At 44.1% G+C, this 25248-nt stretch overlaps 1 protein-coding gene across 6 annotated transcripts in view; it reads right to left on the reverse strand.

Annotated features, from left to right (window-relative positions):
- The window catches only part of MLIP (muscular LMNA interacting protein), a 274040-nt gene that overhangs the window by 129533 nt on the left and 119259 nt on the right, over positions 1–25248 (reverse strand). For all 6 annotated transcript variants that reach the window (XM_029595699.1, XM_029595700.1, XM_029595705.1 and 3 more), the window contains exon 3: positions 1217–1288. In XM_029595699.1, the coding sequence (XP_029451559.1) occupies positions 1217–1288 (72 nt within the window). The remainder of the gene's footprint in view (positions 1–1216; positions 1289–25248) is intronic.

Here is a 25248-nt window from a genome sequence, read left to right on the forward strand (position 1 = left end):
AGTAAGTTTGCTTTGAAAATTATCCTGGAAAACTGCCCAAAGCTATACCTGCCATCTTGTAAAGGTAAAGCTTTCAGGGAAATTTACCTGCACACTTTCAAAAGAAAAAAAAAAGATAAGGCGAATTTTAAAAGCCCTGCGCGTGCCAAACCCGTACACAAGTGGGGTTGGCGCATGCTGAGCGGATTTTAGAAGCTGCCCATGTTCGCCCATATCTCCCGCTACATGCACAAGTCAAAAGTTCTAAAAAAAAAAAAAGGGGGCAGGGTATGGGCGTGGTCTGGGCAGTGCATGGGTCCGTCGGGGGAAGACCAAGAAGCGTGCACGGAAATACTTCATGCAAACAGGCATGCGCCGGGGGTCCCCTGCCGCCTAACTTTGCTACTGCGATGGATGGCGTGTAAGTCGCACATTTAAAAAAGTCTAGGCTAGTCAGTGGGGTTTTAAGGGTCGGGGCTAACAGGGGGAAAGGGAGACCATTAAACTAAAGGGGTTAGGGAAGTCCTATCCTTTATCTGGGCGAACTGGGAAATCTACCTATGGCGCGTCCCTTGTAAAATTTCCCCCACTTACGCGGTAGAAGTGGCATTTGCGTGGACATGCACACCTCCATTTAAAATTATGCGCCCAGGCTATTCTATAATATGTGCGCGTATGTTATAAAATGGACCCATCTCTGGACGCAAGCTGGCAAACGCTCGCACACGAGCGTCCACGCGCTTGTTTCAAAGCTGTCATCTGTATGTGCATAAATGCAACCACCCTGCAGACTCCCAAAATGCCTCTCTCTGATGCACTTAGTTAGAATTATCTGCATATAGGGTGTCTGCATGTAATTTCACATGCATATCGACTAGCTAATTATCCAAAGGGCCATTTCAGTGGGTAAAGCTCTATTTTACTTGCTGAAGTCCCTTTAAAAATTACCCTCATTAAGTTTCATGCAATGAGCACCAGATTGATATGTTTCAATTAGTAGCAAAATGGCATTACATTAAAACACTTGTCTAGTATAATAAAGGGTGTCAAAGAAAAACCACCCATGATATAAAACGATGCTTCTAATTTGAACATAAAATAAAGGCCATATATTTAATTACTTTTCATTTTTATATTATAGGATGACCATTTATCTGTGAATTTTGCATTAAAATAATCATACAAAGTTTCATACCATCTTTATAAAAACAAAAAATAATGAATCAGTTAACTATACCTGCTCTGAGTCAAGGAAGGTCTCAGATAGGTCTTTATCTGCAATCTGTTTTCTGTGCTGTGAGGAGCATAGCTTTGAAAAATCAGAAGAGAAAAGCAGATTGGATTAGTGAGAGTGAAAATATGACTTTTAAATGAATACACAATGTGACATTAGTGATTAATTATATTCTGAGAGTAGGTTTGTGTGGGCTTAAAAAATGTCTGGTATAAAGAGCCACTGTTTAAAAATATCTCTGCCTAAATTTTGCATTACAAAGGAGAAATAACTTATTTGAAACAGATATTTACATAATGGCTGTAAATGTCTTCCTTGTCTCATGATTTCTGCTTTGCTCATCTTGTTTGGCGAAATGAATTTTTACTTATAATGTTTCTAAATATGCTCAGAATATAAACAAAACAAATTATGATTTTTCTGTCTTATGAAAGAAAGGCACATTTGTTCTTAACTGGACTGTACATTCTGTACTGCAAAACTCCTCACACATTTTAATGATTGATATAGTAATAGTAACATTACACAGCGTGAAAGAATATTCAGCAATCACTACTGTCATTTTTATTTTAAAAAAAAACAAAACAAAACCATTCACTGTACTTCTCTGCATCATGACTGAAATGGCTCACACATTGTTTTTCAAAAGTTTATATGCATCGATGCTTGCCTTATCTGGACTGTAGTAACATTTCTTCCATCACTATAATCAATTTGAGGTGATTCTTGATATTAAATTATTTCACTGTGAGACAGGTATATAAGTAGATGTTGCATTTGGTAGTTCATAGGTTGGCCCTGCAAACTCTTTCCTCCAGCCCTGACGCCACTTCGGTCCGTCCCAAATTGCGATGCGGCAGCCCGCCGTGCTCAAGTGAGGCAAATGCCACCAGCGGCAGGACGCCACCGACTCATTCCAATGCTGTACATAGGTACGTGCGAATTCTTTACAAAGGGCCTGTAGCGGGAAATCCTCTGAGATTGTTTTTTCCCCCTCATACTTGGAGTTTTAAAATTAAATAAGAAGATTCCAGTGATTGAGTTTAAGATTTTTGTTATAATGAAATGTATTTTGGAACACTGTGAGTCCTTGGGTACTGAGTACTGAGTCTATGTAGAGACAAGTCGTGTAAAAGTGAGTACAACCATGAGAGTGAGAGAGAGAAAGAGAGAATGATCCCAAAAGAATTTTAAAAAAAGACTTGTTTTTACCCCCTGAATGCCTTGGAGGCCTTCCCCCCTCCCCCATTGACAGATTATATGGCCTGGGGTTGAAAGGACTGGTGCAAAGAACAGGGACTTAGCCCCAGGATTGGGTGTGTCCCCTGCACCAATTTGGCCCTAAATACAGGGAAGGTAATTTTCAAAGGAGTTGTGCGTGTAAATGTAATATACTATCGTAGCAATTGTCAAAAGCCCATTCACATGCATAAAATACACTTAGGCGTGTACAACCTATTGACAATTCAATAGCATATACTGTAGCAATTTTCAAAAAAGTGCATTTACACGTGTAAAACCCAGCCTGAAGCGTGTAAATCCTTTTGAAAATTACCCAAGTGTGTAAATGTTTTTGAAAATTAGGTCCAAGTTAGGGGTCTACATATATTTTACAGATTATAAATTGTTCTGGGTGAATAGGGTAGGCCTGAGCATCCAACTGCCAAATGACTTCAAGTCATAAGATACAGATCAAGTCAGTTTTTGATTTTATACCATTGCTTGTTTGGCTTTGAAGTTATAATTCATAAGGAAAAGCCAAACAAAATATCCTTGTGAACAATGGGACACAGCAAGGGACCTAAATTGTTAAATGATTTCTCCTGTTTTGTGCTTAGGGGGAAAAGATTCTAAGGTGATTTCTCCTTTTAGAATTGCATTAATAACTTAGAAGTCATTTAATTTAATTGGGCATTTATATTCCGCTTTTAGAAGACAGATTACAAAATATAGGAGGGTTATTTTCCAAGCCGCATTATGGGCTTTTCGCATGCAAAAAGCACCATAACACATGGTGCAATGCTAATTTGAAAAAGGGGGAGGAGTTTGGGGTGGGATTTCTGGCCAAGTGGGCTGGCTTTGCAAATTGTGAAGCCATATCATACAGTTTTAACTACACCTTTATCACACTTTGCAATGTTTTCATAAATAGCATTTTAAGCTGTTGGGGGAGAGAGAGAGAGGAGTGAGAAAGACTAGCTATTGCCCTCATAGTAGTTAGGTATTTATACCTGTATATGAGGCCACCTAATAACTCGAGGTGTGGTTTAGGTAGTAGTGTAGGGGTTAGGGGCCACTTTGACATTCAGAGTGAGACGTACAAACAGAACAGTGGTCTCTTGTGAAGATTTGAAAACCTTCGGAGTGAGGAAACTCACACAAAGATGAGATTTGTACAATGTTCTCTCAACCTAGATTGATGTAACCCAGGTAGAGAGTCCATCAAGCTAGGTTGAGCAAACATTGTACAAATCTCATCCAGTCTGCCCAGCAATCGTTTTTATTATTTATTTTTTATCATATTCTTAGGGTAATTGTTGCTCTGTGTGGGTTACCCCAGTCAATATGGGTTATCCTTTTCTTCGCCTCCATCATTTAGCCACTGTGATTATCCCATGCCCTTTTGCATGCCATTATCCTCTTTGTCCTCACTACCTCTTCTGGGAGGGCGCATTTCATGCATCCACCACCCTTTTCTATGATTAAATACTTCCTGATGTTTTTGTGTGTGTAAAACATATGCTTTTGAAAATCACCCCAATTAGGTTTGAGTAGGGCTTAATTTCTGGGGGGATGGCCTATAACGCAGTTCTGGCACTTCTTTTCCAACATATAATAGGCAGAAGAGGAGGGGTGCTCCGCTCCAGCCCCACCCGGCCAGGCAGCCTGCTGGGAAGAGGTGAGGGGGTGAACTTGGAGTAGAATAGAAGAGGACAGCCACTCTGCTCCCTAATCCAGTTCCCCTTTCCTGTTTGGTAGGGAACCTGGAGGGAGGGGGGATCCTGCAGAGGGCACTGCACTTCAAAGAACAGAAACAAAAAGGGGTTGAATAAACACAAGTTTGAAACCTGGAAGCAGTGCCAATTGTCAAGGCTTTAACCCTGGCCTTAATGAATAGCATACAAGTTTCACATTTGAACTGTGTTAATTCAACCCCTTTTTGGGTCCATTGCCTAGGACTTAATTTTTTGAGGAACAAACCAGAACAGTGTTCTGCCACCTTTTTTTCCAAGACCCAAAGAAGTAGAGTAGAGTTGGTAGTGTAAACTAGTTCTGACTTTCCGCGTGGAAACAGAGCAGAGCTGGTAGCAGCACAGATCATTTCTGGCCCCTCCAGCCCCTGGAGGAAGCAGAGCAGAGTGTTGGAGCAGCTTATCTTCAGATAAGGGCAGCCAAGGTAGAAGACACATGGAATAAAAGGCTGTCAACCCCACTGCATCTGTTGCTACTGGTGTGTGTTAGTTTATTTGCCCCATTGCTGTTTAGCATGCTGGCTTCCTGGGCCCTATCATCTCTGCCCCTGGTGACCACACTGGGGGAGTAGAAAGGGGCAAGACAGCGAGGGGATGTGGAAAGGAGGAGTTAAGGACAAAGGAGAAGGAAAGGAAAGGAAAGGAGAGTGAGGGTGGGGAGGGGAAGGAAGGGAAAGAGTGAGATGATGTGTGAGGGCAAAAGAGTGAGTAAACAGATTGAAGAGGCTATGGGATGTGTGGAAGAGAGAGGAACAGATTGAGTGAGGGGACTGGAGGAATGAGATGTGAGTGAGATGATCAGGGTTGGGGGGATAGTCTATGAAGGAAGCAATTTGAGAGTTGGGAAAAGTGCAAATGAGGATGGGGACAGAAGTCAGTAAGTAAGGAGAGTATGTGGTGCCACTCTCTTCCTGCCTTCTTCCCCCAAAGAAACAAAGACTAAGATGCACTTTTGAATTATAGATCCTCCCAGTCCAAGCAGATTAAGGAAACTGGGCAGTATATGCCAGTCTGCTCTCATCCCCCCAAGGCAGAGGAGAGTCAATTGATATTGGCTCAAAGAGGAGGCCGGTGCCTTACTGGCTAAGGAAGGAGAGGAAGAGAGTTGCTTGAGGGAGGAGGGGGGGGGGGGGGAGCTTGAGGATTATCAGGGATTGGGAGTGAGACTTGGGAGTTCTTGGACCATTGGAGGATTAATGGGGGGAGACTTACTGGGAATGGAGGATCAGGATCCCCAGAAGGAGAATAGAGAGAAAAGGTCTTATTCTACCCTCCTCCTCCTCCTCCTTACCCCAGTGATCCTCCTCCATTCTCACCCACGAGCTGTTCTTTGCTCACCAGTGCTCATGAAGTGAAGAATGGCTGGGGGCTGAGCACTGATAGGGACTGGGGATGGAGGATCACTGGAATAAGAAGAAGGGAGAGAGAGAGATGGAGCTTGCACCTGGCTTTGGCTCCACCCCCTCACACAGGTCACACCTGCCCCTGCCCCCCCCCCCCCCCCAATTTGTCTAAAAATTAAACCCTGGATTTGAGACAGGAGTGAGATGGAAGGAAAAAACAAACCGACATATCTCTATCACACTCTCCGATAGAAAATAATTGATTTCAAAGAACATTCAAGCAAGTAAAGCTCCTAAGTAGAAAACATTAGACTTCAAAGTTCACTCATTCAAACACAGCTCCTAAGCAGAAAATAATAATAGACCAAATAGAAAAATAGAGGGACAGACTGGAGAGAGTAAAAAAAAAAGTAAGAGAAAAAAGTTTTAGAAACTACAAAAAGAAAAAAGAGAAAGTAATATGAGACAAATTAGAAAGATTCGTTTTTCTATATTTTCAGGTGAATTTTCAAATGTTGTGCACATAAACATTAGCCCTTGCACACAAAAAAATACACAAATACATGCTATTTTCAAAACTGCAACTTACATATGTAAATCAGGGTCTACAAGTAATTTTGCATGTGTAAGAAAGGGGTGTGCCAGGGGCGCTCCAGTGTGAGGCCAACATTTACGCAAATAAATTGCTATTTTAAAATCTACTAAAGTGACGCGTGTACCGTGTTCATCTTTTACTTGCATAAATTTACTTCTTCTCAATATCCGGTGTAAGTGATCGTAAACATTGATAAAGTGAAAAAATGACTGGGTAGAGGGTCTGGGTACAGTGGGTGAGACTTCAGGCTGAAGAGCCAGGAGGCTGTTCACAAGCTGCAGATGAACTGGTAGACTGTAGCGCTTTTCGGATTTATCCAGCTATGTGTCACTATATAGCTGGATAAATCGACATTTATCCAGCTAAGTCTGAACTTGCGCGGTTCGCGCTTTTTACATTTGTGCGTGCATATGTACTGGTATTTTGTAACATTTCTATGCTGGTTATAAAATACAGTAGCAACTTTGCATTAGGCCATAAACATGCATAAATGGGCCAACATGAGCAGTTTTGAAAGTTATCCTCTGTTATTTAAGGCAATTAGCCATATTATACGCTTGCTCTTCACACGAAGCTAGAAAATGTGCTGTCACAGTAAAGGATCAGCATTACTATAAGTAGAAAAAGAAAAGACCAGCAAAAGGCTTTTAAAATACTAAAAATCACTAGGTTGTTAAAAATAACATTACAATACCAAGAACTTCATTAAGATTTTGGTATTTTGGTACAGAAATAAAAGATACAGGTTGCAGCTAAGACCTTGTTATTTTGATGATTTATTACATTTGTGTCTAACTTTCAAAATCAGTACAAAATGAGATTAAAAAAAATGTTTCCTAAACATACAAGTTAATTGTTGGTTATATTACTATTACAGTGTTTGCTTTAGTGAAATTATAGGAGAACAGACGGACAGAGGTTGTGTGTGCCTGATTGTCTTTCCAACCATTAAGCATAAGGTTTATTTGTTTGCTATGAATTGTGAGGAATTATGAAGGAAGTAAAAAGAAGCCAGAGAGAGAACAAACATAATTTTTGCAATTACTAAAATTAGCCTACTTATGCATGAGGAAATCAATGCATGTGGTACGTTCTTTTGAGGCCAATGTTCTACGTAAGCTGCGCAGAGTTTCACAACATCTGCTTCATGCTTAGCAACAGAAAGTTGTGCATGCAAATTGCATTAATGGGCACAATTTCCCCTTTTGATGTGCAAAGCGGACTTTGCACAATTTTCTGGCTTCTGAAGTAGAAAAGTTACTCACTTAGTCCACTACACAAACCTGTATTTAAAATGATCATTAGCAGGATGCTATGATGCAGAATCATGCAAAGTAGAGCATGATTCTGCATCATTTTTACCTGACCTGCAAACACAGCTTGCAGGTCAGGTAAAAAAGCTTGCAGGTACAAAAGATAACCACCTCAGTGAGGTGTAAGTTATCTTTATTACAAAGTTGCCTTTGAGAAAATTATGCATGCAACTTTTTTACCAGGTTCATTTGCATATAATTCCTGGTAGAAAAGTTACACTTGGAAAATCACAACTTCTGCATAAAAATCTGAGCAGTTTAGTATAACAGCCTCTATGTATTTCTTTGAAAATGTCTTAGCATTTTAAGTTCAAATGTCATATACTTGTGAGTTGTTTTAAAGTTTCCCTTTAGAGTCCTGATTTTAGGCTCATTAATAGAATGATCTGGTCTGAAAAAATGTTCCTCTACATGCATTTCCCTTGTTCTTCTCTATGATGTGATATTATGTATATTTTTATATTTACTCTTGTTTTAGTTTCTGTATTAGTAGAGTGTAATGGTGGGGATTATTTTATGCTAAATAGTTTCCTCATTTGCTTAACTATAACACAATAACATAATAAATTATGGTATATAAAGACCTATTGACTCATCCATCAATTGAAATTCTTCCTCGCTTCTTGTGAGGATGGACCTTTGGGCCGGGGTAGAGTTGTCACTACTTGCAGGGTGGAGTCTTGCAGGTCCACATCGTTGGCAGGTGGACCCAGATAAGGCAGAGGCCCAACTAGAGCTTCGCCTTTATCCACCCATGTTCCCCTCAGGTTGAGCCTTTGGGTACCGAGGCCAGCAGGTCTTAGGTGGGGGGGGGGGGGCCTCTGCTAATGATGAGATCTGTGGACAAAGCAGGGTTGGAACAGGAGAAGGCAAGGCATATCCAGTGGCAAGCTATGGTCAAAGGCAGGAGGCGGTCGAGCAGGTCCAAGAGTAAGATCGAGGTCAATATCAAGTATCCATCCAAAGGGACCAAGAAGAATGGATAGGGTGAACGGGCAGGTGAGTAGCAGAACAAACAGGAGAAGCACACTGAAGAACTGAAAAAGTAATAACAAGAGCTGATGAAAGACAGGGTCCACAGGGCTTCAGACAAAGACTGAAGACACAGGACACTGGGCTTGAAGACTGAAGACACAGGATGCTGGACTGAAGGCTGAAAACTCAGGACGCTGGGCTGTTACTGAAGACAGAGGAATGAAGACACTAGCAAGTCACACTACTAGAAGCAGGTTTACCTGTTGCTGAGGCAAAGACTGCAGGCAGGCATGGGCCTTTTGTAGGCTTGCACTCCTGACATCATCTTCAGGGACAATGGGACTTTTCCTGCCGCAGTCCCTTTAAAACTCCGAGTGATGTGCATGCGCCTAAGAATACAGCTAGGAGAGAGTACTGGAGCAGCAGCGTACGCCGCATTTTGGCAGCATCTCATTGCATTCTTGGGATTGGGGTTGGCACAGTATTCTTGGGCCCAGGGCTTGAGGTAAAAGGGTTTGTCCACAGGAATGATCCATGGACCACCAATTGTAACAGTACCTCACTTCCTAAGCCCCCCTCCAGAGGGCTTGAGTTTGTGGGGGTACTGGTGATGAAAACACCTTCAGGTACTTGCGAGTTTCATGACTTGGGTGGTAGCTTCCACAACCAAGCAATTGGTTTCTTCCCCTAGTTCATGCAATTCCAGGGACAGAAGTGGAGCCACAAGTGAAGAGATAGCTTCCTCAGGGCTATATTGATGGAGGACAAGCCCCTTAGAGGAGTAGAGACATCTACCTCCCTTCCTGAATTTGTACTGACAGACAAGACAGAAGTTTAGAGTTTTTCTCTTTCTCTTGCTGAAGTTGGGTTTGCAAAATTCTTATTTCTTTGTCTTTCTTAATGATAAGGGATTCAAGCTTTTTCTTGGTATAATAATATTCACTTTCCAGTCTCTCACATTCGGACCTCTCTTGTCCCAAGCTTTCTTGTATTTGCTTATTGAGAGCTTCGAGGATATTTTTCTGGAGATGTTGTGGAGTGGTCTGAGTTTCTTGGGATTCTTTACATAGGGTCAGAAGACTTGGAAGGGTGGAGGTCACAATCATCAGGCAGGATGACACTTCAAAGTCCATATAGGATTCAGTATATCCAGGTCCCCATTGGATAGGTTCTGGCATGGACCAGTCAAATTGGGGCTGATGTCACTGAAGCCTTGGTAGGCCTTATACAACTGAGCTTATGGCTCTAGATAGTACATGGAAGCTAATAGTTTCTGTGTATGAGGGGCCAATACATAAAGTGAGGAGCATGGTGGACCAGGTCACCCGCTCCGGAAGAAGATCTCCGTAGATGGATGAGAAGTTAGGGGAACCATAGGAATTTGGAATCTATCCACAAGCTCCTGCTGTATAAAATTCCCCTGGAACTAGGGTCTACTAAGGTCCAAGTGGAAAAACAGATAGAAGACTTCTGCAATATGACTGGCATGAGCAACTGAGGAGTTGAGGTAGTCAAGCCTAGTGTTATTTGCCTGGATAACTGGGCCAGGCAAGGGTTTCCTCCTCTCCTGGAAATGAGCTAAAAGATGGCCTTGAGTCATGCAGTATAAGCAGAGGCCTAGTTGTATGCATTGAGTTCTCTCCTCAGGTGCCAAATGAGTGTCGCCCAAATGCATGGGCTTTTCTGGAGAAAGAGTTAGGCAGAGGCAAGGGTTGAAACAATGGTGTCCAGGCTACATTCCTCTTTGCTGGGAGACCCTCTCGGACTCACTACTGGAGGCATCTATCTATCTTCCCCATAAGGTATATGAGTGCTTCCGATGAGGTGGGCAGTTCTCATGTGGCAAGCACATCTTTAATTTGGGGGGACACATTTTCAAGGAAGATAATAAGGAGACAGTCTTCCTGCCAATTGAGCTCTGTAACCAGGATTCTAAATTCAATGGCAAATTCTAACAGCATTCTGGTGTCTTGTCGAAGGTGGAGCAATTCAGAACTCATGATAGTTGTATGGCCAGGCTTCTCAAAGACTGTTTTACACAGCTCAGTAAACTGTTGCAGGTTCTGCAGCAATGGATCTCTATGTTCCCATAGAAGAGAGGCCCTTGCTAGAGCCTTCCCGTCCAGTAATGAAAGTATGTAAGTCGTCTTTGCCAACTCATCTGGAAGCAAAGGAGCTTGTAAGATTAAGTGCATGTGGCACTGTTTTAAACATCCCCACCATTTCTGGGAGTCCCTGGCACACTGGGACAGAGTCGGTAGCTGAGGTATAGGATGGTAAATTCTTGGAGGCAGCGCTGGTGCCACAACTGTTGGTGGTGGAATGACAGCATAGTCAGGGTATCTGTCTGTGCAGTGAGGCAATTCAGGTCTGGGGCTAGAATTGATAGGGCTGTTTGTAGTTCCTAGATGTTATGGGCTAAACCTGGGATAGCCTGTAACGCAGACAAGTCTTCCAGGTCTTTGGCCTTAGCAATCTGTTACGAGCATGGACCCTTGGGCTGAGGCAGAGTTGATGCTATTTGAAGGATGGAGCCCTACAGTAGGGATGTGCATTCGTTTCATCCATTTCATATGTTTCCTATACAAGCATGTAATATGAAACGTATGAAACATATGAAACGAATGCACATCTAATTGACATGTAATGGGAAACGTATGAAATGAATTAAACGAATGAAACAAATGCACGTCCCTACCCTACAGGTCCCCACTGTCAGCAGGTGGACCCAGATGAGGCAGAGGCCCAACTGGAACTTCACCTTTACCAGCCCACATTCCCCTCAGGTTGAGCCTTTGGGTACCGGGCCTGGCAGGTCTTAGGTGGGGGCATCTGCTTATGATGAGATCTGTGGATGTAGCAGGATTGGAGCAGGAGAAGGCAAAGCAAATTCAGTGGCAGGCTATGGTTGAAGGCAGGCAGCAGTCGGGCAGATCAAAGAATCAGGTCGAGTTCAATATCAAGTACCCGTCTGAAGGGACCAGGAGGATGGATAGGCTGAATGGGCAGGTGAGGAGCAGACAAAGCAGGAGAAGCACACTGAAGAACTGAAGAGGTAAAGACAAGGGCTGAAGAAAGAGAGGGTCCACAGAGGCTGAAGGTGAAGACAGAAGACATAGGACACTGGGCTTGAAGACTGAAGACACAGGAATGAAGACACTGGCAACTCGCACCACTAGAAGCAGATTGACGTGTTGCTGAGGCAAAGACTTCAGGCAGACATGGGTCTTTTGTAGGTCTGCACTCTTGATATCATCTTCAGGGGCCACAGGGCTTTTCCCACTGTGATCCCTTTAAAACAGTAAGTGATGTGCGTGCGACTATAGAGACAGCGGGGAGAGAGTGCTAGAGCGATGGTGTCTGCTGCGTGTCAGCAGCATCTTGCTGCATTCTTGGGAGTGGTGTCAGCAGTAGTATTCTCAGGCCCTGGGCTGGAGGTAAGAGCAGCAGTCTGCGGGAGTGGCCCGCAGACTGCCAATGGCAACACTACCACTTTAGGTAGATGAGCATATAATTTCCCATACTTAAACCAACACAAGTTTCCTCCCCCTCTACCTCATTTCTTTTACCTAACCTCTCAACCTTGTTCCTACCACTGCCCTCTATATATTTTCCAAGCATGTTAAAATTCCTTACAGTGCTAATCTCCACCATCTTTGCTGCCAAGCAATTCCAGGCCTTATTATTCTCCTCTTTTGTCTTAATCCAACTCCCAGATCCTTTTCCATGTCCTTCCACAAAATTTTGTAAATTATCCACACATCAACTAAAACTAGTAAGGGTAATAACAATGGCTACTCCATGAAGGTTACCCCAGGATCCTTGGTACTCTGATACAGCCACATCACTGCTATTAGGGTTGTCACCATGACCAATCCATGCAGGTTATTTAAGCCGTTTTGGAAACTAGAGTTCTAGTATGTATATTTGCACAATTTGCAACACAATATCTTGCAGGGTTTAATGCCTTTATTCCCTGTTTGAACTTCAATTAAATATTTTCCAGCTGACTCTCTTTTGCTTTAAAACTAGCAGCTCTTGCCCTATTTTTGAAAAAAAAAAGGGGTCTCAAGCTTCTTACATAAAAACACAGAATATGATGGTAGATAGGGATCCAAAGGCCTATTTAGTCTGCCCAATTTATTTCCCAGATCCCAGCTGATCTCTGGCCTTCCGTTTCCTACCAGTTATGCTTCTTCCCATTCACTTTAGCATTCCTCTGGCTCTAACCACTTCATTGTTACACTGATCAGATATGATCACCTTGAGGACTCTTTCCTACTTGGTGGACAGCAGTATCTCATTCCCCATCATGTAATATTCCCATGCTTTTCTGTACGCCAAACACATGACCCTATCCTTTTTTTTACATTGAAACTTAGCTGTCGAGCACTCAACTACTCCTCATATTTTGTTAGATCACTTCTTATTCTGCCTACTTCCTCAGGGTTTCCTATTCTGTTGCAGATCTTAGCATCCTCTTCAAAAAGATAAAACTTTTTTTACTAATGCATCCAATATTGATCATGAAGATATGAACCTGAACAAGACCCTGAGGCATACCACTTGAGTCATTATCCTCCCTTCTTCAGAGTGAAATCCATTTACTACTGTCATCTGTTGTCTAACACACAACCAGTTTCTATTTCAGTCCTCTACCTTGGGGTCCAACCCTAGGCTGCTCAAATTATTCACAACATATATGTGAGAAAGTATTGAACCTTGCAGAAATCCATATAAAACAAGTGTAGATGCCCAAAGGTTGGAAACAATAAGATCAGTTTGACAAAATCTTCCCATTGCAAAACCATGCTGACTCAAAACCAGCAACCCACTGATTTCAAGACAAGAAATAAGAACATAACACATGCCATGCTGGCTCACCAGTGGTCCACTGAGCCTAGCATTCTGTCATGACAGTGGACAATCCAGATCTTTAGGAAGTACCCAGCACATCCCAAATAGTCAATCCATTTCTTGATGCTCCCTCTTAGAGATAAGCTCTGATTATCTCTAAGTCTACCTGGCTAGTAATTGTTTATTGACTTTCCTTCCAGGAAAGTGTCCAAGCTCTTTTTAATTTCAGCTATGTTAGATGCCTTGATTACATCCTTCAGCAACAAATTCCATAGCTTAATTATGCACTGAGTGAAAAAATAATTTATCCAATTTGTTTTAAATTTGCTACCGATTAGTTCAATGGAATATTCCCCAGCCCTTGAATTATCTGAAAGAGTAAATAATCATTCTCAGTTCTATCTATTCCACCCTTCTCATGATTTTAGAAATGATCATATTCCTCCTCAGTTCCCTTTTCTTCAAGTTGAAAAGCCCTAACCTGTTTAGCCTTGTTCTATAAGGTACTACTAATATTACTACTTAACACTTCTCTAGCACTACTTGGTATACTCAGTGCCATCCAAAAACATATAAGAGACAGTCCCTGCACATTAGAGCTTACAATCTAATCAAGGCAAAAGAGACTTTGAGAATTTCATTCATTAAGACAATAGTTAAAACTTAATGAGTCTGTAATTGGGACAATCAAGGGTTAAGATTTAAAAACAGCCCCAAAATGGTAGATTTTTAGATGGGATTTAAATAAGGCAAGAGACGGAATGTGATGCACCAATTCAAGAAGTCTATTCCAAGCATAAGGTGCAACCAGGTGGAAAGTATGGAGTCAAGAATCAGTGGTAGAGGGAAAGGGCATAGATAGGAGTGACCTGCCTGATGTGTGGAGCGCATGAGGAAGGGTGTAGAGAGAGATAAGAGAGGAACTGCAGAGTGAAGGCTCTTGTAGGTGAGTAAGTGAAATTTGACTGTATGCAGGAGGAATGGATAGAGAGCCAATGTAGTGATTTGAGAAGGGGGTTATATTGGTGTAGTGACTTTCGTGAAAGATAAATCATGTAGCTGAATTTTGGATAGATTGTACTGGAGAGAGATAGCTTACTGGAAGACCTATGAGGAGCAGGTTTCAATAGTCTAAGCGGAGATAATGAGAGAGTAGATAAGGGTTCTAGTAGTGTGTTCAGGATGGAAGGGACAGATTTTCTTGATGTTATAGAGAAAAAAATGGCACATTTTAACAGTGTTTTGTATATGTGTAGGGAAGGAGAGATAGAGAGAGAGAGAAGAGTCATAGATGAGCTGAGAGGTCTGAGAAGATTACAGCATTATAGACAGAAACAGAGAAAGGAAGAAGAGGGGAAGTGGGCTTTAGGGAAAGATAAAGAGCTCTGTCTTGACCATGTTAAGGTGGCAGTGGGACATCCAGGCAGCAATGTCAGACAAGCAGGCTGAGATCTGGGATGGGATGCCTGATGAAATATCTTGTGTAGTGAGGTAAATCTCAGAATTATCAGCATAAAGATGGTATTGAAAGCCATGAGAGGAAATCAGAGCACCAAGGGAGCTGGTATACAGAGAGAAGAGAAGAGGGCCCAGGGCAGAACCCTGAGGCACACCAATTGATAGTGGAATGGCAGTAGAGGAGGAACCAAAAGAGGAAACAGGTTCTATAAAATCTATCCTCAAAATATTTAATATTTAGAATGTCACTTCTCAATGAACAGAGTATCAGATACTCAATAAGTGTAAAAATACAATCTACCATCTCTTGCCTTGCAAAGGGCTGCAAATTTATTTATTTATTTTATTTATTTATTTTTAATTTTTATAGACCGAAGTTCTTGTAGGAACTACAAATCAATCCGGTTTACATACAACTTTTAAATGCCCAAAAAGAGTAGGGGGCTTTACATAGAACAATTGAACAATAAAACAGGCAAATGGTGCAAAAAAACATGCACCACAAATTCTCATTCATTTGCTGGTTCAAAACGATCTCCAAAACATTCAAAAAGATACACTACCCTCAAAATCCCCAAAAATGTGGAAAATACTTACCTTGAAAAGGCTAAGCAGACATCACAAAGCTGTGTTCAAAACTGAATGGCCAACTGACATGGGCCCATGTTTTGGCAAATAAACACCTACATCAGGGAATCGATTTATATCATTATACCAGATGTTCAAGGCATTTAAAAATGGATGCCAGCTGTTTGTGTTAGTAGAGGAGGATCCACCAGAGAAAACATTTAAGTGTGATGGGAAAGGTAACAGAACAGAGTCCCAAAATCCAAGTGAGGACAGAGTGTCAAAAAGTAGGTGATGATCAAAAGTGTCAAAAGCAGCAGCTCAAGGAGGATAAGAAATGAGTAAAGAGCTTTGGTTATAGCTATAAATAGGTCATTGGAGATTTTGACAAAGGCTGTTTCTGTGGAATTTAGCAGACGAAAATCAGACTGAAGTAGATTAAGAATGACTTCAGATGAAAGAGTGTTAAGGCAGCAGTAGTGAACAGCAGGTTCAAGTAGTTTGCAAGCAAAAGGGAGAAGGGAACTGGGACAATAGTTGGCAGGACTGGTAGCAGGGGCGGATTGGCCTATTGGGGGATTGGCCATGCCCCGGTGGGCCGGTCTGCCTGGTCATGTGGTCTCCCACAGCTCCTGCCCGGCCTAATTTTACAATTGCTGGACTTCAGGTACCACGGAGTTGTTTGCAGGTTGCAGGAGCCAGGGACACTTTCTGCCGCCACTGCCTTACAATTTTGCACCATGCCCAGCTCCTGCCTAATTGTAGAACCGCGGGCCTGGCATGGTGCAAAATTACAAGACAGCGCTGGCAGAAAGTGTCCCCGGCTCCTGCAGCCTGCAAACAAGCAATAAAAGAAGAGCCCCAGAAAGGATCGGCACCAACCCTCCCACCCGTGGCTGAGGAAAATAACTCTCCTTCCAGCACCCAAAGGAAAAAAACCAACGGAGCTGCCAGCAAAAGCTTTCCTACCCACAGCAGAATAAAGAAGGAACCAGTGGGGCTGAAGAGGAGGCTTAGCAGGACAGGGCTGGCATACCCCTCCCACAAAACTTTTAACTACCAAGGGATCTGCGGGGTCGCCAACATTGTCTCCCTTGCTCACAGTTAAAGAAGAGGCATACCAGAGTCAGAAAACCCCTCCTAGCAGTTGCTTAATACAAAGGCCCCGCAGATCCTCTAGTGCCTGCAGCAGAAGAGGAGGCCTGGATTGTGAAAAAGCCAGTAAATGAGTGTGTGTATGAAGGGGTAGAGAACAAGTGAGAGTGAGTGTGTGTGAAGGGGAGATAACCAGTGAGTGTTAGTGTGTGTGTGTTTGAGGGGGAGAGAACCAGTGAGTGTGTGTGTGTCAGTGTTTGAGGGGGAGAGAACCAGTGAGTGTGTGTGTGTGTTTGAGGGGGAGAGAACCAGTGAGTGTTAGTGTGTCTGTGTATGAGGGAGAGGTAGAACCAGTCAGTGTTAGTGTGTCTGTGTATAAGAGAGAGAGAGTGTCAGTGAGTGTTATTGTGTCTGTGTATGAGGAGGAGAGAGCCAGTGAGTGTTAGTGTGTCTCTGCATAAGAGATAGAGAGTCAGTGAGTGTTAGTGTGTCTGTGTATGAGGAGGAGAGAGTCAGTGATTGTTAGTGTGTCTGTGCATAAGAGATAGAGAGCCAGTGAGTGTTATTGTGTCTGTGTATGAGGAGGAGAGAGCCTCTGTGTGTGTGTAGTGTGTGTGTGTGTGTATGTGTTTATGAGAGACATTGAGAGTAAACATGTACAGTATGATTGTTTGGGAGAACGAACATGTGTGAGTGTGAGAGAGAAGATAGTATGTTCGCCCTCTTCCTCCCCTTCTAATCCATTACAATTTCAGGGTGACTGGAAATCAAAAGGTTCCCAGGTATGGATGGCAGAGGATTTTTTTCATCCCTATTAGTTTTAATTATTGGGTAGTATTTGATGTCTGCAGTTTTGAAATATTTCGTTATTTTTGGTAAATTTTTAAACATTTTAATGAGCTTTTTATATTATTGGATGTACTAAATATCAGCTGTTTTGAAATATTTATTCTTTTTTATTAGTATGATCGACTTTTTTAAAATTCTGCATGCATAACCAAGGTGAGGTATTCTGCTAACCTGTAGTTTCTGTGTATGGATCTATAGCAGAAGGAGGTGTATTGGTGTTTTAGGTCTGATGTTGTTGATGTATTTCCAGTTTTGCTTTTTTATAGGTAGGTCTGTTACTATTTGAGTCTGGCAGTTAGTATGTATTGTATGGCAGGATTTTGGATTATACCATGTTCCTGGTAGTGGAGGGAATTATTGTTGCTGTTAATGAGGTGACATCAGCATTTGAATATTTATTTTTGTATGGTGAGTGGTAAGGGGAAATGTCCTTGTTCAGCAGTTTTTTCTGACCTTGGATTAAGCTCGTCAACTCAAGTTGCCAGTGACTGTGGAACACTGCATTGTTGTATTGCCACCTGCTCTTGCACTGAAAATAGAAAGTGTACTCAAATCAGTAGGTTTCTTGTTAATTGAAAGTGCTTACTGAAATATTTTATATATGATATATTGAGTATTTAAAATTTGCACTACATTACGATGTTGGAACTTTCTATATTTTTGTCTTTTATTCCATAATTTACTTATACTTAAGTGATCAAGAAGTGTATGTGTGTATGTGTATATATATATATATATATACAAAATTACCCCCCAAAAACAAAATATTGGGAGAGAAGGAAAAAGCACTTTGACATTCAAACAGATGCCATACATCAACTCTTTTTTCTTATATATATATAAAAACAATTTATTTATTTCAAATCTGTAAAAACAATTAATTTCTTAGTTTCAATTCTTTTTCTAAAAAAACATTAACATATAATGTTACTCTCTAAAGGTGCTGTAATTTTCAAAATTCTCAATGTGTATCCAAAAACATGTACATATTAATTATAGCCCTTAACACTATTCTACCACTAAACTGAATCTCTCCCTAAAATATAAGGCGTTTACAATGAAGTCATATGATACTAATCACTGTTATAAATTTATATACTGTATACATTTTTTGTATGCGCAATTGTATACCCATGGGCCAGTAAGGATAAAAATCCCCCAGGCTGATATTTTCCCATAATCTGCCCCTGACTGGTAGTATCCAGTGAGGTTTTTTTGAGGAGTGGTATGATTTCAGCATATTTGAAGGCAGCAGTGGAAAGTGATAGACTGAGAATGTGATAGATGAAAAGAATGACTGCAGTGGAGATAGGGTCAGAGGAACAAGTAGTGAGTTTGGAGGAGAAGAGAATAAGGGTAGTTTCCTCCATTGTGACTTCAGAAAATGAAGAGCAAATAGCAGAGGCCAAGGGAAGGGTAGAGGAAAGAAGTAGGATAGAGGTCTTGGAAGTAGTCAGCCATTGTCTGAGCAGAAAGTGAAGGGAGAGGGAGGTGAAGAAATTTTGAGGAGGGATTTAAGTATGGCAAAAAGACAGCAAATGTTGGATGCAAGAGTGTTTGTCAGATGGACATAGTAGTCTTGCTTGGCAAGTACAATAGCATATTGGAAGGAGGTCAGCATATATTTGAAATGTTTAAAGTCTGCATGGGCATTGGATTTTAGCCAGACATTCTATGCAATAGTAACTTTAACCTAACAAAACCACTACTTAAAAACAGTATTATATTAAGAGAATCCTGTTACTGCTTATATTGGTATGTTCATAATGTTTTAGATATCCTAACTAACTTATATTACTATATGTGCCTTTATGTAAACCATTGTGATGGTTAATTTACTGAATGAAGGTATAGAAAAGGTTTTAATTAAATAAATAAATAAAGATAGATAGATAGATAGATAAATGCAGATCTGGCACAGGAATGTAGGAAGCAAATTCTAAAGGTGAGTCTTACAGGATGGTTAAGGGGAGGATCAAGAGTCTAAAGCAGGAGGGACGAGGAACCACAGGGGCAGGATAAAACACTGAATACAGGCAAAGAGGGGGACTGACCACGAAGGCAAGGAGAAGAGTATAGTGTTGAAAGAAGAAACTGCTTTGTCAACTGACTTAACATAGTGGAGGAAAGAAGAGATGAAACAGTAGTGGAGAGGATATGAGGGTCTACAGCTTGGAGATTCCTGAAGGTGTAGGTGGTGACTGGATGAGGCTATGGGGGAGGATGGTTTAGTGTGAAAGTTTTATCAGCTGATGGTCTGAAACAGGAAGAACAGATGGAGAAGTCTGAGAGACAGAAGTTAGAGGAAAGGGCTAGGTCAAGGTAGTGGCCATGCTTGTGAGTAGGAGCAGTAGAGTAGAGTTGGAGATCAAATGAAGAGAATATGGAAAGGAGTTTTGAGGCATAAGAGTCAGAGGAGTCATGTTATGCTTGGCGGTCTGCAGTTCCATCCCGCGGATCGCCATTCTCATTTCCAGCCCCAACCCGATGCCAGGAATCATCCTTAATAAAGATACAGCCAACCACAGTGCCTGACCAGGCACAATGTGCCAGAGGAAGAAGCATAGGAAGAAGCAACTAGATGTGCGCATGTCTGACCTGCATAGATTTAAAGGGCTCATGGCGGGATAGCAGCCGTGATGCTTCCCCATGTCAGGACCACCGGCACATAAAAAGCTTCCCAGTGCAAGGTCTCCTTGCCTTGGTAATAGGTCAATTCTGTTAGGAGTAGTGCTTGCCTCTGCAATCCTGATTCCTGATCCTCGCTTCCTGGTTCCTGTCTCCACTGTGTGTCTTCTTGAGCTCCTGTAGCCTAGTCCTGGTACCTGTCAGTCTGGTGTGTCTTCAGTCTCCTTGCCTTCATGGTCAGTCCCCTCTTTGCCTGTATTCAGTGTTCTATCCTGCCCCTGTGGTTCCTCATCCCTCCTTCTTGGACTCCTTTGGATTGAATTCATGGCTTTTGACTTTGGTTTGGACCTCAACGCTGCTTGACTGCTGCCTGCCTCTCACCACTGCCTGCTTCCACTTCTGATTGTTCTCTGCCTGCCCCAACCCTTGCCTGGACCACGACACTGCTAGAATGCTGCCAGCCCTGACCACTGCTTGTACGACCTCACTTTCTCCTTTGTGCTGGCCTGCAATGACTTCATTTTGATGGATCTCCATCTCCACACATGCCCCACCTAAGACCACCCAGCCCCAGCACCCAAGGGCTCAATCTAAGGGGAATGTGGGCTGGTATTGGCAAAACTCCAGTTGGGCCTCTGCTTCAGCCAGCTCCACCTGCCGATGGTGGGAACCTGCAGGGCTCCTCCCTGTAGGTTGAGCCAACTGCCCTTTGGCCTAAGGGTCTATATCCACAACAGGTTGCTGAGGTCATGGACCCAGTGGAAGCCACTGCTCTTCAGGCTTTTCCGGGCTTGGCCCACAAAATCCAGGAACAACAGCATTTCCTCACGGTCTTGGCAGCCTCCACGGAACATCTCAATGCCCAACTAGAATCCATGGCAGTCCCAGCTGTGCCCGCACCTCCCGTGATGGTTCCACCCACCCCAGCAGCTACGAGTCATCCCTCAATTCCTTTTTCTGCTCTTCCCCAGTATGCCATGGTCCCAAAACAATGTTGAGAGTTTATTAATCAGTGCTACATGCACTTCTTCTTCCAACCAGCACTCTTCCCAGAGGACTCTATCAAGACCACATTCATTCTCTCAAGTCTTGATGGCAAAGCCCTGGCATGGTCATCATTACTCTGGTAATAAGCTGACCCGATCCTCCAAGACCTCCAGCAAAACATTTGTTATGGCCCCGGGCCGTGCCCCGGGTCCTGCACTCACCTCAAGGCCGGCCTGGGCCGCTGCACTCCCGATTCGGCCTTCCCAGGCCTCAGCAGCGGTTCTCCCTCCTCTACGGAGAAGCTGGTGTCCCGTCGTGTCTGGCCCCGCCCCCTAGGTGCGTGCACGCAGGGGTTCAGGATTTAAAGGGGCCAGCGCAGAAAACTTGGGGGACGCCCTCAGGATGACGTCAGACGCTGCAGGGTATTTAAACCCTGCAGCTTGGCCTAAACCTTGCCTTGCAACGAGGTTCATTCAGTTTCCTGAGTCTCTAGTTGCTGTGTTGGTCTCTGGATCATCTCTGTTGTCTTCTGGCTTCTGATCTGGCTCCGTCTTCTGATGACGTCTCCAGCTTCCGCCCCTGGCTTTGGTTTGTCTTCTATTTCTGGCTTCGGACCCAGCTTCGTCTTCTGACTACGTCTGCAGCCTCCGCTCCTGGTTTTGGATTTGACTTCTGATCTCTGGCTTCCGACCCGGCTCCATCCCATGACTGTCTTCAGCTTTTGCCCCTGGCTTCGGTTTCGACCTTGGACTCCTGGCTTCTGACTCGGCTTCGCTTCTGGACTCCAACTTCGACTCTTACTCCACCTCAGGTATCCGGTACTTGCTGGCCTATAGGATTCTCCTATGTTCCAGCGGCTCAGGCTCTCACAGGCTCCTCCCGGGGGAGCCACGGGCTTCCGAGGGTGAAGTCTCTCCAGCTTCCTGGGTCCAGCTGTCCTCATCTTCCCCCTCTTCGGCCGCTGCCTGGATCCTTGGTCGCATAGGTTCCCGCCTAAGTCCAAGAGGCCCGGGTTCCTACAGGCTCCTCCTGGGGGGACCTCGGGCTTCCAGTGGTGAAGCTCCTCCAGAGTCTCTTCCGTGCCACCTCCCGGTTGGGACACCTCCTGTGGGTTCCCACAGCTTAACATCCACCGTCTCAGCCGGCCCAAGAGTCCACAACCCTAACAACATTGCTGCCTTCAAAACTGTCTTTGATGACCCTGGCCACCAAGCTACATTGAGTGCAGATCTCTTATACCTGCACCTGGGGAACCGGCCCTTAATGGAGTATGCAATAGAGTTCTGGACCCTCACCACTAAACTCAATTGAAGGGAGGATTGCCTATTCCCCATCTTCCTCGAGGGGATCTGGCAGCTCGGTACCTCCCGGAGTTTTTGAAAGATCTGAATGACTTGGCTAGCAAAATAGATTGCCATCTACAGGAGTGGGCCAGGGAGCCCTGGCCACCCTGAAGGGACATTATGTCAGCTCCTCACTCACCACAGCTGCTATCTCCACCCAGCTCGCACCCACCTCCTGTGGGACGCACTGACGAAATTTTTGCAGCTGAGGCAAGTACATCTCTCTCTGGAGGAATGCTTTCGCATCAAGAGATATTTTCTATGACTCTACTGTGGCAGCTCAGGGCACCGTATAGCCCAGTGTTCAATCAGACCAGGAAACTTCAGAGCCTAGGGCCCAGAGCAGGGCTGACCCTAGTCTTCACAAATCTGGCTCACCTACTGACCCTTCCCATAACAATCTCCATAGGTGATCAGAGTGCACCACCCTGGCTCTTGTGGACTCCACTGCCAGCAGGAACTTTTTAATGAAGACCTTGCTGGACCACCTGCAGATACCCATCATCCCTCAGGATGTCCCATTAATGATTTCCTCCATCCATGGAGATCCATTATCTGGTAGGATCACCCTAACTACAGCTCCGGTGACATTACAGACTGGCACTCTCCATGAAGAGTGCATTGCACTCCATGTTGTTGACAGATCTGTTCACCCCATGGTCCTGGGGCTACCCTGGCTCCAAAACCATTCATCTCAGTTTGATTGGACTTCCTTGCAGCTCTCCAAGTGGGGCCCCAACTGTCACATTTCATACTTAAAGACAGTGGGTAATTCCCAATGTCTTCCTGCGGTGGTCACCTCCTTAGGCATTCCCCCCCCCCCCCCCCCCCACAATACGCCAAATTTGCCAATGTCTTCTCTAAGAAAAAGACCGAGTTTTTACCCCCTCTTAAGGAATAAGATTGTGCAATTGAGCCGTTACCTGGTGCTAAACCCCCTTGTGGCAGGGTATACCCATTGTCACTCCCAGAGACAAAGGTGAAGTCTGAGAACATCCAAGAAAACCTCGATAAGGGATTTATCTGCTGCTCTACCTCTTCAGCTGGCACAGGCATCTTCTTCATTCCCAAGAAGGACAGATTGCTTCACTCCTGTATCAACAACCAGTGCTTAAATGCAATCACCAAAAAGGACTGTCTCTATTACTTCCCAGCCATCTGCTTTCACTACTTTTACTTCCCAGACCCTGCCTTTGATTGCAGAACTATTTGATCATCTGCAAGGAGGGAAGATATTCACCAAGCTGAACCTCCAAGAGGCCTACAATCTAATCTGAATACATGCTGATGATGAATGGAAAACAGCATTTAATACGTGCGATGAGCATTATAAGTACCTAATGATGCCCTTTGGGTCATGTAATGCCCCGGCAGTGTTCCAGAAAATGATGAAAAAAATCTTCAGGAATCTTCTCTATGTCTGTGTTGTGGTGTACCTCAACGACATCCTCATTGTCACTAGGAATCTCACTTCTCATCAATAGGATGTTCGATGAGTCTGTTGACCCACACTGGGCAAAGATCCCTTTATAGTAATAACTTTAGACTCAAAAATATATGGCTCAGTTTTTGAGCAGGAATGAAACAAAATACATAAGTGACAAAAGAAACACAAATGTGTTGCGACCCTGCTCACGGTGGGAACCACAAGCAGGCTCTTACCTCCGCAGCTTGGAGGCCGCCGACATCCTCGCTTGTTCCGCAGCCTGGAGGCTGCCCCTGGATTCTCCTGTGCGCTGCAAGCCAGTCCCCCTCCACGACTGGACGTTCTGGTTCCTTCGCGGCCAGGAGAGGCCGCTGCTTTCAGACTTCCATGGTGGCAGGAGCTGCTTCCCCCATTGGGGCCTGCACGGCCCAGCTTTGGCTCTTCCATGGCATGAAGCCGCTGCCCATGCCATCTTCGTCAGGCCAGGAGGCCTGCTCCTTGACAGCAGGATGCTGCCTGGCTCCGCCTCTCACGTCAGGGCCTGCATGGTCCAGCTTCAGCTCCTCTTCAGTGTCAGCGTCTGCAGGGCCACTGTCCATGGTCCTGCAGACATCCTCTTCCTGCCTTTCCTAAGGCACGGGGCCGCCTCTCTCTGCCCTTCTTGTTCCTGATTATTTCTTTGATGATCTATGTCCCTGGTCTCTTGTCTTCGTGATGTCTTCAGTATCCTGTTGTTTCCATTCCAGCCTTATCCTGATATCTCCATTCTAGCTTTAATGTTTGCAGTATCCTGATGTTCAGTTCCAGTCCAGAGGTTCCTGAGGTTCCATCTTCCCGTCCCTCGTGGTCCGCGACCAGTCCGGCTGGGCTGGGGTGTGTAAGGTGTGTAGGGTGCTGGTGGGATTCTTCCATCTCCAGAGCTGAGGGTACCCATGTTCCTGTCTGTCCCTCCTGGGTCTGGAATCTTCTGGATGTCCGCTTCATCTGTCCCAGCTGCTTCTCATCGACTGTCTGGGGAGTCTGTTCCAGATGTCCTGGATCCTTGCCTTGGAGACTCATCTTCCTCCTTTGATGCTCTGGACTCCGGCTATGCCTAGCCCCCGGCGGGCAGTGCTCCAGTGGATAGCCTGAGGGCCAGTCTGGCCACTGCAGCCTCCTCCCTGGCAGTGGGTGTTAGTGCTCTATCTGGAGTCTCTTTCATCTCAGATCGAAGATCTTCCTCGTCCATCTGAGTACCATCTTGGATCTTCACTTTCGTCTGATCTTCATGTTCAGGGTTCCGGAGCTTCCCTCCTGGGGTCCGTCTTCAAGTCCAACTTCGGGATACCTTCATGATGCATCTTCCACGCTGGGTCACAGGGGTTGTCCTTCTGCTGTTGACCTTCTTGATACATCAATCACGCTGGTTTCCCGAGGCTTATGTTCAGGACGGGGCCACCTGGAGATTTGGCCGATTACCTTCATTGTCTGTCCTGATGTTCTTCTCTTCAGTACCTATTGCCATCTTGAACTCTAATGTAATTGAGTCGATGCCAGCCTTGCTGCTTCACCTCCAATGTGGTCCGTGACCATCCTGGCTGGGGTGTGTAGGGTGTGTGGCGTCGCAGCATTCCTTTCAAGCTTAAAC

Source organism: Rhinatrema bivittatum, chromosome 3 (genome assembly GCF_901001135.1).
Source record: "Rhinatrema bivittatum chromosome 3, aRhiBiv1.1, whole genome shotgun sequence".
NCBI classification, from domain to species: domain Eukaryota; kingdom Metazoa; phylum Chordata; class Amphibia; order Gymnophiona; family Rhinatrematidae; genus Rhinatrema; species Rhinatrema bivittatum.